Genomic DNA, 14,810 nt, shown 5'->3' on the forward strand with positions numbered 1-14,810 from the left:
CCACTGCACCTCCCCTGCCTGCAAAGCCGCAGGAACCATGACTCTTACTCTGCACATGCACGCTGCTGCCTGGGGGGGTGGTGCCCACACAACAGCTTCAGGACAGCCTCCTGTTCTGGAGACCCCAGGGCCTCGGGAAAGCTGGATGCAAACCCGCAACTCACTCTTTTTGTTTTCCTCACTCTGATGTTCCCGGGAAAATTCTTTCTGCTCAGGCAAGCACAGCAAGTGGGGAGTGTATATCCCCAACAGGTAGCACCACTGAGAGAGAAGCAAACACCCAAACGCTCATCCCTAACTCTAGCACACACCAGTTTGCCCTCAACCCACCCCGAAAGCAGCCAGAGAGCTGCCTCGCAGCCCGAAAGAGCCTCTCCCATTGGAAGAAGGCCAGGGCTCCGGATACAGCAGGAGGAAGGCAATCGGAGAAGAGGACAAAGGGGCTGGCCGCTTCTGGGGGCCGGGGAAAGCCAAGTGCCTACCTGGGAGAAGTTGAGCCCATTAAGCGGGTGGCACTGCTCCTCTACCCGCTCCACGGCCCCGGTGCTCTTCCTCATCTTCTCGGCCTGCTGGGCCAGGTAGAGGTCCAGGACGGGCACACCTCGGGAGCGCACGTCAGTCTCCGTGAGCGAGTTCACCATGAGCATCACCCACACGGGCCTCTTGCGCTCCCAGTTGCCCGCGATGGCATTGAACAGGTAGTCTGCGTACAGCCCCTTGCCCCGCTGTGCTGGTGTCATCCACGAGGGCATCATCAGCTTCACGTAGTCCAGGTGGCGCTTCAGACGCCAGTAGAGCTCCCGAGGCAGGACGTCCTGCAGGTTCTCCCCGTGCGGCAGCAGCTGGCAGCTGGCCAGGGCTGAGATGGTGTAGGGGTCCGTCAGGTCCAGTTCGAAGTAGACACGAGCGCTGGCCTGGAAGGCTGCCTTCGAGTTGTCCGGGATGAAGTCCCAGACGCGGGTGTAGGGGACGTGGATGGTGCCGAACAGGTAAGCGGGGGGGTCACGCCGAATAGTCCACAGGAAAGAGTTCAGCTCCCTCTGCTGCAGGGGAGGGGGGGAAGACAAGGCAGGCAGTGAGGCTAATGGCAGGGGAGTAAACCAGGGGTTGCATAGACAGAGGCAGGTGGAGGTGGGGTGGAAGGCAGAGGCCTACATGGGGCCATGGGAAAGAGCAAGGGCTGTGGAAGCTGAAAGACCCAGATTCGAAACCTGTCTCAGCGGATCATCTTAAGCACGCTGTTCCACTTCCCAAGACTCAGTTTCACCATCTGTGAACTGGGGGTGAGAGCAGCTACCCCAGGGAGGATGAAAAGACACAGTATATGTGAGTAAGCCCTAAGAGCAGCACCAGGCACAGAGGAAGGAGACAACGAAGGAAGCTCTCTCGTTATGATTAGCTTTCCCCCTTGAGTGCCAAGGACTGCCACAGCACCTGAGAATATTCATGCTCAGCCAAGCCAAACCTTCACCGGTGGTGTTTCATGTGGAGGGTGGGGAAAGGGGGACCAAGAGTCCTGCTCTGGCAAGAAGGGAGGAAGTCATATAACTTTTAAACCCAACCATTAGAAGATACATGCCAAGAGCACTTTGAAAGCAGAACACCTATTAAAAATAGCACACCTATTTAAACAGCTACTTCCCATTCATTGGGGTGGATACGGTTTTCTTGTTGGAGGGCAGGTCTGGGGTGTCAGCTACTCTGCTCCACTGCAGATGAGAAAGCGCTTTACAAGCTGCAGCCTAAGTAAAGTCACAAGGCCCTGATTTGGGAGGGGAAGATTCCCTAGAATTCATCCCAAGAAATGTGCTTCAGGCTCCTCCCCTAAAATGCCGTACCTGGCCTCCACCCCCCCACTCTCGGGCATCTTCTCAGACAGAAGCTCTGATCAGGAGTGTGCACAGGGGCAAAGAGGGGCATGGAGACAGGGATCCTTTCTCCAGATCTAGCTGAGGACCAGGGGTTAAGGGGCATGAGAAAGGGACTATCATTTCTCTCAGGCAGTCATTTCCCATCCAGAAAAGCCCCTGGACTGATCACTGACCACCTGCAAACTTGAGGTCAACTCAAAACTTTTCTGCCTGCTTCTAGCACAAATGAAAAGTGTGTGATGGGGTGAGTGGGGGAATAGTACCTTTTTTTTTTTTTTTTTTTTTTTTTTTTTTTTTACGAACAACCAAAAATCGTGGATCCCAGCACACTGGAGCTAGACTAGCTCTGCCCTCCCCGTTCCCACACAAGTCAGGACAGCAGAGGTGCACCTTGCCCAAGGTCAACTAACTCCCTGCTAACTGGGCAGTGAGTGAGGACCCTATACAACCTTTTCCTAGTCACTGGCCTCCAATTAAGGGTTATTTTCCATGTATTAATTTACACTTTGAGGGAGGGATGCTGAGAGAAATCAAGGGATTCTGTAGTTGGGAAGGAAAATTAGGAGAACCAGTAATTATTCAACCCCCAAGGAGATATTAGGCCAGCTTGCCCTGGCACTTCCTTTTCCTCTCCTCTGGAATCTTCCCCCTTTTTGTGAAATGGGGGCAGTTGGAGGATTGGGTGCCGGGGGCCTGGGCTGGAGAGGGAGAGAGAGGTGGGAACCAGCACCAGGGAGAAAGCTTGCTTTAGGTCAGAGTGGGAGGACAGGGGAGAGGAAAGCCTGTCTGTAAGGGGGACAGAGTGGGAATGGGAGAGCGGAAAGGTCTGATGTAAGTCAGAGCAGAGTAAAGCAAGGAATGGGAGAAACACGGTCAGGAGTGGGTAGAGAGCAACCAGAAGGGTAAACAACGGATAAAGTAAGAAAGACGCGAGTCAAAGGGGCACAGGGAGGAAACGTCCAAGCAGGACCGAAAGTCGAGGAGAGCCCGAGAGCGTCAGCGTGCGGAGAGGGAGCTGGAGAGGGAGCGCCCCATCTCGGCTCCCGGCACGGAGCTGGAGCCCGGGCGGCAGGAGGCAGGGAAGGGCGCCCGAGGCAGCGCCCGGCGGGCGGAGGTGGAGCGGGTGGGCTGAGCTGGGTGCGGAAGGCAGGACCCCCGAACCCTCGTCCCCACGGGCTGGAGTGGCCGGACGGCCGGGAGAGTGGCCGGGCAGGCGCTCGCTCACCGATCCGGGCGGCCGGCACTGTCCTCCGTCCGGGGGCTGCGGGCGGGCGCGGGCGGTGGCGAGGAGGGCGGCGAGCAGCGGCCCCGCCAGGGCGGCGTGCATCCTGCCGGGGCCCGCGGGGCGCGGGGACCCTCCCGGGCGGCGCCCTCTCAGCGGGGCGGAGAGCCCCCAGCTGGGCACGGAGGTTCCTCTGGGGCGCGGGGCTCCAGCGGCGGGATGCTGGGAGCCCTCTGGGGCGGGGCGGGGTGTCCCTCCCGGACCCGGGGGTCCCTCTGGGGCGGGGCTCCGTCTGCTGGAAGAGGGGGACCCTCTGGGGCGGGCCCCTCCCCAGGCGCGCAGCCCCGTTGGCGCAGCCCGGGGTTCTGAGAGCGCGCGGGTCCTGGGGCGCGCCGACGTCCCGGAGCTGCGTCGCGGTCCAGGGGCGCGCGGGGTCCCGGGGCGGTACCGGGCTCCCAGGGCGCGCGGGGTCCCGAGTTACGCGGGCAGCCGGGCGCGCAAGGGTCCCAGGGGTGCGCGGCGCTCCAGGGGGCGCGCGGTGGGACAAGTGCGGCGGCGGGCGCGGCGGGGCGGGGGTCGGGTCTGGGGCGCCCGGCTGCCCCAGAGCCGGGCTCAGAGGGGCGGCGGGCGGCCGCGCGGCCGCTGCCCGGGCTCCGCCATGCTGCTCCGCGGCCGGGAGGGAGGGAGGGAGGAGGGCGGGAGAGCGGCGCGGAGCCGGGCCGGGCGGGGGGCTGGGGCCGCCGGGGCGGGGGGAGGGGAGGACCCGGCGCGGGGGGCGGGGGGCCGGGGCCGCGCCGGGCCGCGCCGGGCCGGGCCGGGCCGCAGGGAGTCGGGGCGAGCTCCGCGCCCGGGCGCGGCGAGGCGGGGTCTGATGGGCATGGCAGGCGCTCGCTCGCTCCTCTCTCGCTCCCTCGCTCGCTCCCTCACACACGCGCGGAGGGAGGCGAAGCCCGCAGCAGCCACTTCCCCACTTTCCAAACTTCCCAGCGCAACTTTTTCCTCTCCTCCCCTGCCCGTGCCTCCTCCTCCCCCATCGCTCCCCCTTCCCCTGGCCCGCTCCCCGCCGGCCCTAGCTTCGGTGCGCGGCCGCCAGGGGGCGCCCGGGCCGAGGCCCCCCGCTCGGCCAAACTCTGGGATCTTCTGTGGACAGGGACTAGGCTAGGGGACGAATTCCGGGGACCTGGGCCAGCATCGCCCAAAGCATCTGATGCGCAGGTCGCGGAGGGAGTTAACAGCGAAAGAAGCAGGAGTGGGCAGGCACTCCCAGACTGGCTGGGAAGGCAGCACTCAAAGGAAATCCAGGGAACCTGGTAATTACAACTTTGTATCATACAGTGCCTGGCTAACACTGGCATGTGCTTAGTACGTGCCCTGCAGACACCAGGTGAATTAAAACAAAACAGAACAGCAAAGTAATCTTCCTCACAATTCCTTGGCACCTCCATTTGAACAATCTTCTCCCATTAACTTCCTTGGACCCACATAGGATCCCTGTAAATGGCCAGGGAACAGGGAAGATTCATATCCCAAATCCTTACACCATGGGAATTGAGAGAACCTTTAAATCCAATTTTCTGTTCCTGAGGGGCAAATGAAGCTTAGAGAAAACCAAGGGACAGGGGCAAGCGTCTGCATTTTCAGCAAATGGGGAAACAGTCACAGAAGCCTTGCTTAGATCTGTTAAATGAAAAGTTCATGACACCTATGCTGACAACAGAGATTGAAGTATGAATTAGGTAGAATTATCAGAAGCCCATAGCCCAGATAGGCAGACAGGGACAGACATGCAAAAAGGCCATTAAAACCAGACAATGAGGGGTGCCTGGGTGGCTCAGCCGGTTGACCGGGCCGACTTTGGCTCAGGTCATGATCTCACCGTTTGTGAGTTCAAGCCCCGCATCAGGCTCTGTACTGACAGCTCAGAGCCTGGAGTCTGCTTCAGATTCTCTGTCTCCCTCTCTCTCTGCCCCTCCCCCACTGGTGCTCTGTCTCTCAAAACTAAATAAAAACATTAAAAAAAAAGTTAAAAAAAAAAAAAAACCAGACAATGAGTACCAGGAGAGACAGAAGCAGTGAGAATGGGAACAGAGAAGAAGGTCTCCCAACACAGCTCAGACGCTCAGGGAAGACTCCTGGGAGTGGTCTTGAAGGGTAAGTCACAGGTAGCTGAGTGAAGGAGCCACACAAAGTCTCTCAGGTGGAGGAAGAGCAGGTCAGGTGCAGAGCCAAGAGAGCATAAACTCCTCCAGGGGACTGCGAGCAGTTGGACATGGCTGGAACAAAAGGCCAGTGGCAGGAGCTTCAGTTGTGTCTTCTGGCCAGACTGAAGAGTTTGTACTTAACATACACTATGTGACAGGGAGACATGGCAAGACATGAGTTAGAGGGTGGCTGGAGCTGATCTGTTCTTTTAGGAGGCATGACTGTAGGGGGTGAGTTGGGGGCAGAGAGGTCAGTGAGGAGACAGGCAGTCAGTGCAGAGGTGACCTGACTCCTAGCCCAGTGCTTTCCCATCACCTCTGGAGCACTCACGTCTTCAGGCACCAGTGGAGCAGCTGGAGAATGGCCACTCTAGAAGGTTGGGCAAGGAAGACAGCTGGCCCGGAGGGGCAGAAGGGCTCAGAGCACAAGACCTGGGCCTTTGGGCAGAACACAGGAGGGAAGGAGGGGGACACCAGACACTTGCAGGTTGAACTGCGTTAGACTGTCATTTTTGTAGGCCCCAAATAACTGATGTTGGCCATTTCATATGGTTCAACCAACTAGGATCCAGAGCAACCTCGGTCTCAGGCCAGCATACATCTGGTGACAGATGCAGAGCAGGCCAGAGTGCCCGGATGGTGTGAGACAACAGCGTGGCTCCGTGTTTCCCACACACAGAGCTCCGAGACCACAGCGGTGACAAAAGAGAAGTCCTTTGAAGAGTCCCTGCTCCCCATGGCTCCAAAGCTGCCTGCTGTGAAGGAGTAGGTAAGGATGTGCTCGCTCGGTAAGGGTGAGGTGAAACCGTTGAGAAGCGGGAGAAGGTAATTCCAGTGAGAGGCAGTGTGATGTTCTTCATGGAGAATTAGAAGACTTGAGACAGATAGAGGGTAAGAAGGGACCTGATGGCATTAAAAATGGATCCATATCATTAAAGTGATGGTGCATGTGTGCATGATTTTTAAAATGTTCCGAGACTTTTTTCCTAAAATTATAAAAGACTCGTCGGCTAATTGTCACGAATGCCAGCTATGACTTCTTCCTTCATGGCCCTAACCTAGGGCTGTGTGACCAGGGTCAAGACACTTAACGTCTCTGTGCCTCTCTTTTTCCACCTAGTTTCCTGTCCTATTTTTCTGAGTCAATGTGTACAATAATACTTTAGGATCTCCACCAGCCTTGTTACTGATATTATTAATGAGGTGCAAGAACAAACAGGTTTTTCCATTCTTCAGTGGAGAGTTGAAACATTCATCCACACAAGGTAGTGGTATTATTCAAAATAGCTAAAAGGGACAAGCAACCCAAATGTCCATCAGTAAATGAGTGGACACACAAAATGTGATATATTCACATGATGGAATATTATCTGTCCATAAAAAGGAACGAAGTATTTATACATGTTATGATATGGACCAGTCTTGAAAACTTTACACTAAATAAAAGGAAGCCAGTCACAAAAGGGCATATATAATACAATTTATTTATATGAATTGTCCAGAAGCAGCAAATATATAGAGGAAGAGGGTAGATTAGTAGTCGCTTAAGGTTAGAAGGAACAGGGAGATTAAGGGACCTTGGCTGAATGGTCCTGGGTTGCTTTGGGGAGTAATGAAAATAGTCTAGAATTAATTGTGGTAAAGTTTGCACGATGCTCTGAATATACTAAAAACCATTGAATTATACACTTTATTTATTTATGTATTTATTTATTTACTTATAAATGTTTATTTATTTTTGAGAGAGAGACAGAGCACAAGTTGGGGAGGGGCCAAGAGAGAAGGAGACACAGAATCTGAAGCAGGCTCCAAGCTGTCAACACAGAGCCCGACGCGGAGCTCGAGCTCACAAACCACAAGATCATGACCTGAGCTGATGTCAGATGCCTGACCACCCGAGCCACCCAGGTACCCCTGAATTTTACACTTTAAGTGGGTGAATTATATGGTATGTGAATTATATTTCCATAAAACTGTTACTAAAAAACAAAGAACAAACAAGTTTAGAGCCCCAGGAGACAGTCCTCATGAACAAAGGTCTTAGTGCTTTCCAATAATTTTTTCTCCCACCTGGTATAGTGAGAGAAGCCCTGGATGAACACCCCTAAAAATCCTAGAGAGTCACTGTGCTTTTGCTTATGTCTCCCTGAGCAGCTGTGGGGAGTTCCGTTGGCCTCACTGTACCTCAGTTTCCCTGCCATCAGTATGAACAAGCTCGCGGAGCAGATAACCTATAAGGGTCTTCTGTGTCCCACACAAGAGTGCAGCATCCACGGCCCCTGCCTGCCCACGGGCCTGTAGGCACAGGGCTCAGGAAGCAGGCAGTGGACGCAGCCACCTGCCCCCTCTCCCAGGGCACATCCGGCCCACTTTCCTTTTATTGCAATTTAATTGATGTTCAATCAGATGAGTACCAGGAATCTGTAGGCTATAACAGCCTGGGCAGAAACAGAAGCCTTGTAGCGGAACTAAACCAACAAAATCTGCCTCTTGAGCAGATCCAGGAGCCCTGGGTCCTGCCACAGGGCGTCTCTTAGGGAAGGAGATGAGGGGCTCCGCTGCTCAGTTGACCTCAAAGGAGGCACTTTGCTCTGGGCCTGAGGGCTGCCCTCAGCCTGGCCTGATGTTCAGTTCAGCTCCTATGCCACGTGTGCCCATCTCCTACCACCCCAGGCTCTGCCTCCTCCACCCCAGCCCTCCTTGTCTGGAAGTGAATCCTTGGTGACTGAAAGACAGGACTGCCTTGGGGATGTGGTGGGGGCAAGGACGGCAGATTCTAGGACCACGCAGCGGTCAGCCATGCTTAAGACAGTCTAGAGTGATGGAAACAACTAGAAAAACATCAGACACTGAGGTGATTCAGAAAAGAGCCTTCCCTCATGGAAGTAGGGAAAGAGACACAAGATCATAGAAGCACAACAAAGGATCAGAGTTGCTATACAAGATGGCACTCTTAAAAAACAAACCACCACCGGTGGTGCAGCTCGATGAGTGGGGTGTGGAGAGCACAGAGGGATCGGCTCAGATACTGTCCTCACAGAGCCTGCCATCCAGTGAGGGAGACAGATGCAAATAGTGCGATTTGGGAGACAAATGGGTGTGTGTGTGTGTGTGTGTGTGTGTGTGTGTGTGTGTTGGGGGAACAACCTTAGGAGAGAGGACCTCAGCAAAGGTCTTTGCAAGAAGGCAATATCTGAGCTGACCTTTAAGGATGAGCAGGATTTGGACGGGGAGGTTGAGGAGAGGCAGGTCATTTCAGACAGTGGGAACAGCATGTGCCGTGGCATGGAAGTGTAAGTGTCTGACATATTTGGGGAGCTGTGAATAATCATGGGGGGGGAGAGAGAATTCAAGAACCGTTGGGAAGGGCTGGAAATAAGACTACAGCAGGAAGGGCCATGCATGATTGTGGAAAGCCCTTCATCTTGGCTTTCAAAGGATATAATCTTCTTAGCTTGCTCTGCATAAATTGCAGGTGCTGGTTGAAGGATGACTCAGGTTCTAGATGAGATGTGTGCAGACAGAGGTGATACAACAACAATCGTGTGTGTTGACTGTTAACTCACCAATGCTTATTGGGTCCCCAGGTGTAGTATATAGTGTGTGAGGCATGAAGGAATATAGTCCTGACCTCTGGCTACTTGCAATTTTGGAACAAGATGGAAATACTCAGGTGACTAGTTACAATGTATTTAGGTGCTAGGTGAGTGATGTAAGAGTCCAGGAGAAGTCAGTGGGAGTTGAAGCGTCAAGGACATCTTCCAGGAGCAGTGGGGATTTGAACTAGGCGGCGAAGGAAAGGGAGCATTTAAATAGACGGAGAGAGAAAGCAAAGGGAAGAGAACATCCTGGCTGGAGAAGAGGGTGGCACCGAGAGCGGGCTGGAGTGGGGGGTTGGGTGACATGGTCGCAGGCGTCGGCAAGTGCAGAAGGAAGGGCAGCTGGGAGTTGTGGTAGACCGATTAAGTGCAGGACCTTTTATCTAAAGAGTCTCAGCAACACTGTGAGACAGACATTTTCACACCCATTTTAAAGATGAGGAAACCAAGTCTCAGAGGGCGCACATGGCATATTCAAGTCACACGGTTGATAATTAGAGGCCTGGACTGTCTACGTCTTTCTACTTAACCACTTGCTTCCTTTCAGACACAGATGGGAAGGTGGTACAGGTAGCATGGGCTGACTGGGTGTGGCTTCTGCACACACACACACACACACACACACACACACAATCACTGGGGGGCCAATTCACACTGCATATATGGCCCATCCTGCACTGTGTCTCCCAACCTCATTAGGACATGGGACCATCGTCATTTAGGAGACTTTTGCCTTTCACTCTAGCCCAAGCTGTGCCATGCTCCATACCTCCTTTCAGGATTCAGTAGAGGTATGGAAAGGGGAAAAAGAAATGTGATGCCTGAAACAAAATACCCCATCGAGCTGACCACTAAATAGCACTTAGACCCCAAGTATACACACAGCTGCTTTATGTAATGAAGGCTATAGACCATGTTCCTGGATATAAAATAACAAACCACATATAACGTTCTACATTGCTATGTAATTAGCACGGATCTGTGAGTGTGCGAGCTGACCAGGGTGAGGGAGGGGGGCTTGGGCCTCGAGCACAGTAAGCCGTGGAGAAAAGAACATGTGCTGTGGGGCCAGAAAGACTGGAGTTTGAACCTTGCTTCCTCTCTTTGTATCCCTAAGACCGTGGGCCACTATTTACACTCTAAAACTTCTAATTCATATCTGTCAACAGGAGTAAAAGTAATGCCTGTAGAAAATGGTTGTGCCCTTCCTGTCCCTTCGGGGACATTTAGTGATAGCTGAAGACATTTTTGGTTTTCATAACTGGGGACGTGCTACTGGCAGCTAGTGGGTAGAGGCAGGGATGCTGTTAAGCATCCTACCGTGAGTAGGGCAGTTCCCACAACAAAGAATTAGTCCACCCAAAATATCAGTCATACTAAGATTGAAGAATCCTGCCTTACAGAATTGCTATTTCGAGGACATAATCTTTACTAACTTGTATTGAGAATGACTGTGTGCCCCGCACCATTCTATCACTTTATTTAAATGTGTCCCATCTCACTTGTTCATAGTCAATTGATGAGGGAGATACTATTATTATCCTTATGTTACAGGTGCGGAAACTGAAGCCCAAAATCTGCCCAAAGTCACACAGCTAGTTATCGGTGGAGCCAGGGTTTGCCACAAGGCAGTGTGGCTCCAGAGAAGGATGGAGCTCACGCTTAGCAGGTGCCTGCTTCAGGGACTGGTGCTTGGGAGTGATGGCGACTATCAGAGAGCATGAGAGGGGTCATTCATTCATTTATGCTTTGCATGTGTGTTGCGAGCCTAATCGATCTTGGTGCTAAAGAATTGGTGAACAAGATAGGTAGAGTCTTAGCTCACACAGACCTTACTTTCTAGTTAATGAAGAACAATAATATAGAAGTAACCATTACCCGTGGAGATAGTAGAAGTGATGGAGTGTCTGGTGAATGATGAGAAGTTTGCCAGGAAAAGATCTGGGGAAAGAACATTCCCAGCGGAGGGTGAAGCCCTAAAAGAGAAAGCCACGTTGGCGTGTTTAGGAAACAGAGAGAAGTCCAGCAAAGCCAGACGTGTAGGGCACAAGAACACATTTTTAGAACATGGTTCAGACTGTGTTGTGGAGGTGGGTGAGGACCTTCAGGGGTCCAGGAAGGGCACTAGGGCAGTACTTAGGGTGAGGATGGTGGTGGCTCTGTCCACGGAGCAGATTTGGATCATACAGAGTTAGAGCCAAAGGTGGCACATGTGACATGGGGGTGAGGGGGACAGGAATCAAGGACAATGCTGAGGTTTTTGTTCCGAGCAGCTGGCTGCATTCACAGAGAGGGGAAGGCTGAGTAAAAGGAAGGTAACGAGAATCCAATTTTAGGTCATGTTGGATATGAGCTGCCTACTGGGGTCCATGTGGCAATGCTGGGAGACGGCTTACAAATGAGCCTAGAGCTCAGCGGAGAGGTCCAGGATGGAAGGATCCCTTTAGGCTCCATTGCATAGGATGATATTTAAAACTAAGGGCTCATCTGAAAGACAGAGATTGAGAATTAAGGAAAGCCTGCGTCTAAGCCCAGAGGACCTGATCATTTCTGGTTCGAGAGAGAAGACTTCACCCAAAGCAACAGAAGTAGAAGAAATCCCAGGAGAGAGAGGTCAAGATATCCAGTGAAATAAACCAGGGAAGTGAGCATTAGATTTGACTACAGGAAGGTTGCCAGGAGCCATTTCAGTGGACGGCCGGGGACAGAAGCTCAATGGGTTGAGAACAGAGAGGGAGGAGAGGAAGCAGCAACAACCAGTTCAGACAACTCCTTCTTGGGTTTTGTGGAGAAGGGTAAAGCAGTGGAGTTGCATAGGAACATAGGGTTCATGGAGAGACTTTTTAAAACATGAGTCTTATATCGTGTTTCTATGCTGGTATGAAGCATCTAGCCGAGAGGAAGGAACTTCCGGTTTTAGGGAGAGAGGGCTCCACTGGAGAAGGCCTTGATAAGCACTAGAGAAAGCAAGGGGCTTGAGATCCGGAGACAATGGGCAGGCTAATCCTTGTTAGGACATTTCATTCTGTTGTTTACACCAGGGAAGGCAGCAAGTATGTGAATGATGTGCATGGTGGATAAAGTCATTGTGAAGTAAATACTTGTACTTTCTCAGAGGAACATCAGCACCCTGACCTGGGCTATTGGTCAGCCTCTAGCCCTGACCACCGATCCAGACTGAACTCTGCCCCCTGGACTGAATATCTAATCCTATCAACCATCTCTCTTTGTTCACAAGGGAGCCACTGGGAGAGCCCATGGATGATGACTCAACATAACCCATCTGTATAGCTGAAAAGAATGTTTGGGACAGACGTTCAGCCGCACCAGGCTTCATCAACAGATGAGGGCTGCCTTCAAGATAATCTCAAAAAGGGGAGTTCCCAGGACCTGTCAGAGGAGGGGCTGTTCTGAGTAGAACCATTTGTGTGGAGTGTCTGAATAGAAGGAGCCAAGAACAGAAGGCTATCACAGTGGACCAAAATTTGGAATGGGAGACCCAGGCTGAGGCAGGATAGAGAGATTATAGAGATTGTCAGTAAGGACTCAAGCAGAGCTAAGTCAAGTGTAAAGGGGTTAAGTGGGGCTATTGGTGGTTCAGCTAATTCTGGGAGCCCTGCATGCTTATCCACTGTTTCCTTTTATTTGGGCCCTTGCAGGATCAATGTGGTTTGTGCAAGTCAATGTATACATTTCCCTGGTGATTAGGAGTTTGTAACTGCAAAATACGTGCTAGCTTAATCCCTCTAGATCTCAATTTCCTCATCTGTGAAGGGAAAACAATAGCAATGCATAGCTCACAGATTGGCATGGGGGTCAAGCTGATGGATGTGAAAGCACTGTGTGTAAAGGGCTGTGAATATTACTTTTATGATTATTAGTAATAATACCAATAAGAAGAGAACTCAAAAGTATTTCCTCTTCTAGGATAAACATTTTCATGGTCTTCTAGAATGTTATAAATGAGCATGAGTCCTGTGCGACGTGGACACTTTATGAAGAAGTTGTGGGTGTCTGTGGCATAGTGGCCCGCACTGGATAGTTGGGTAGGTTGTACCATGCACAAGGGTGCTCTGCTGAGCAGGTGAGTGGGCACTGACATCCAGCCAGCAGCAAGTGGGCTGCATCTATGTTTGATTCCACAAGGCACTCTACAAGCCAGCAGTGGCTCCAAGGGCACCCACCAGCACACTTCTGTAAATGTTTAGAATCACTTGTCCTTTGCTTGCCAAAACCGGTAACGGGGAGTCAGTTGACTTTCTTCAGCGATGGACATTTTCATAACAACTTTCCCATCTGTATCTCCAGTGACAGGCAGTCTCTCCTCTACTTACATGCCCTGCCTTCCTTTCAAACTCACCATATCCGTATTCAAAACTCCACTTTTCTCAATTCAGAATTTGGGTTGGATTCTCTACTTCTCACCTGCTGTGTTTGATACTCCTTTTCATCTATCCCACCTGAATGCTGCTTATGACATCGAGTGACAAGAAGCTCACTACCTTGTGAGGTAGCCAATTCCACTTGTAAGCAACTCTTAGCACTCAGAAACTTCTACATATTGAATCTGCATCTGCCTGCCTGAGGTATGCGTCTCCATACGTTATAACAGCCAGTTGCCTCGCTCCCATCCTTGGGATCACATGGAGCAAATATTCTCTATTTTCTTCATGATAGCTAGTCATACATTCACAGAGACCAGGTCACTCTGTGTCTCATTGTTCTTTCCTCCATTTCTTATATAAAAGATTTTGCTTCTTTCTACTGTCCTGATCACCATTTAAAAAATTCCTTGTGTCTAGAACGTTGCTTCCAACATTCTCCAGTTTTCTCATTCATTGTTTTACTAAGTCATTAGTCATCTGACATCTACATGCTCAGGGATTGGAGGTTAAGAGAGACGAATTGATTTTCCAAGATCTTACAGCTGCTAAGCTATTCCGACTGTAACTCCTGTTCTTTCACTGCCTCCGTAGAGATGCAGTGGCCTTGGAATCCAGTCAGCCTTCGTAGTGGCAGAGGTGCCCCCGATTAGTTGAATTCTCTGCCTCAGAGCTTTTTCTTAATCTGCCCAGAGTGTTTTAGCAGTCCCACCTCTCTCTTCTCCTCTCAAATCAGCAGCTCATGCTCGCGGTTTAGCCGAGTCAATGCCAACTGTTTCCTCACGGTTCTAGATCCTTTTTCCTCCAGACTTCCAGACATACCACAGCTGGAGTGGTCACTGTTTCCAGCTATAACACAAAACATTAGCTCAGGGCTGGGAAAACAGGAGTTCTTAAGGCAGTGAAGTCAAAGGATTGTCACATACAAAGGGAGAGAGTATGGCTAGATAGAAGCTTCATGAGGGTAGAGACCGTGTCTGTGTTTTTCATTTAACTTTGTGCATAGCTCATGTTCCTGATGGCTGCTACGACTACTTGGGAACATACTAGAGCACTCCACTGTCAGGCATTTAAAGAAATGTGAGTTGGGAGAGTTCCAGCTGTTTTCCCTCCTCACCAACACTTAACCTTGCCCATTTTTGTAATTCTAGTCATCCTTGTGGGTGTGAATGGTACCTCATTGTGGTTTTAATGTGTGTTTCCCCCATGACTAGTGATGTTGAGCATCTTTTCATGTTCTTATTTGACATTCTTACTTAGTGAATCCTTTGTTCAAATTTTTTGCTCGCTTATTACTGTGCTATTTGACTTTTTACTGGATTGTGATGGCTCTTTCCATATTCTGTTCACAAGTCTTTTGCCGAACATAGTTGTGCAGATATTCTCTCCCAGTATATGGCTTGCAGTTTGATTTTCTTAAAAATGCCTTTGGGAGAGCAAATATTTTTAATTTTTAGGAAATCTAATGTATCAATGTTTTTGTTTGTTTTATAATTTGTGCTTTTTGTTTCATATTTAAGAATCTTGGCCTAATC

At 51.2% G+C, this 14,810-nt stretch overlaps 1 protein-coding gene and 1 long non-coding RNA gene across 2 annotated transcripts in view; one reads left to right on the top strand and one right to left on the bottom strand.

Annotated features, from left to right (window-relative positions):
* Positions 1-3,198, bottom strand: part of TRABD2B (TraB domain containing 2B) — a 214,743-nt gene extending 211,545 nt beyond the window's left edge. Inside the window, exons 1-2 of the mRNA XM_030326609.1 lie at positions 3,097-3,198; positions 483-1,043 (exon numbers count right to left, since the gene is read on the bottom strand). Of these exons, the coding sequence (XP_030182469.1) occupies positions 483-1,043; positions 3,097-3,198 (663 nt within the window). The remainder of the gene's footprint in view (positions 1-482; positions 1,044-3,096) is intronic.
* Positions 3,199-4,283: 1,085 nt separating this feature from the next.
* On the top strand, positions 4,284-7,065 carry LOC115521402. The gene is made up of 3 exons (XR_003971060.1): positions 4,284-4,403; positions 5,860-6,063; positions 7,038-7,065. It is a non-coding gene; the product is annotated as an uncharacterized LOC115521402 (long non-coding RNA).
* The last annotated feature ends 7,745 nt before the right edge of the window (positions 7,066-14,810 follow it).

Source organism: Lynx canadensis, chromosome C1 (assembly GCF_007474595.2).
Source record: "Lynx canadensis isolate LIC74 chromosome C1, mLynCan4.pri.v2, whole genome shotgun sequence".
Lineage (NCBI taxonomy): Eukaryota > Metazoa > Chordata > Mammalia > Carnivora > Felidae > Lynx > Lynx canadensis.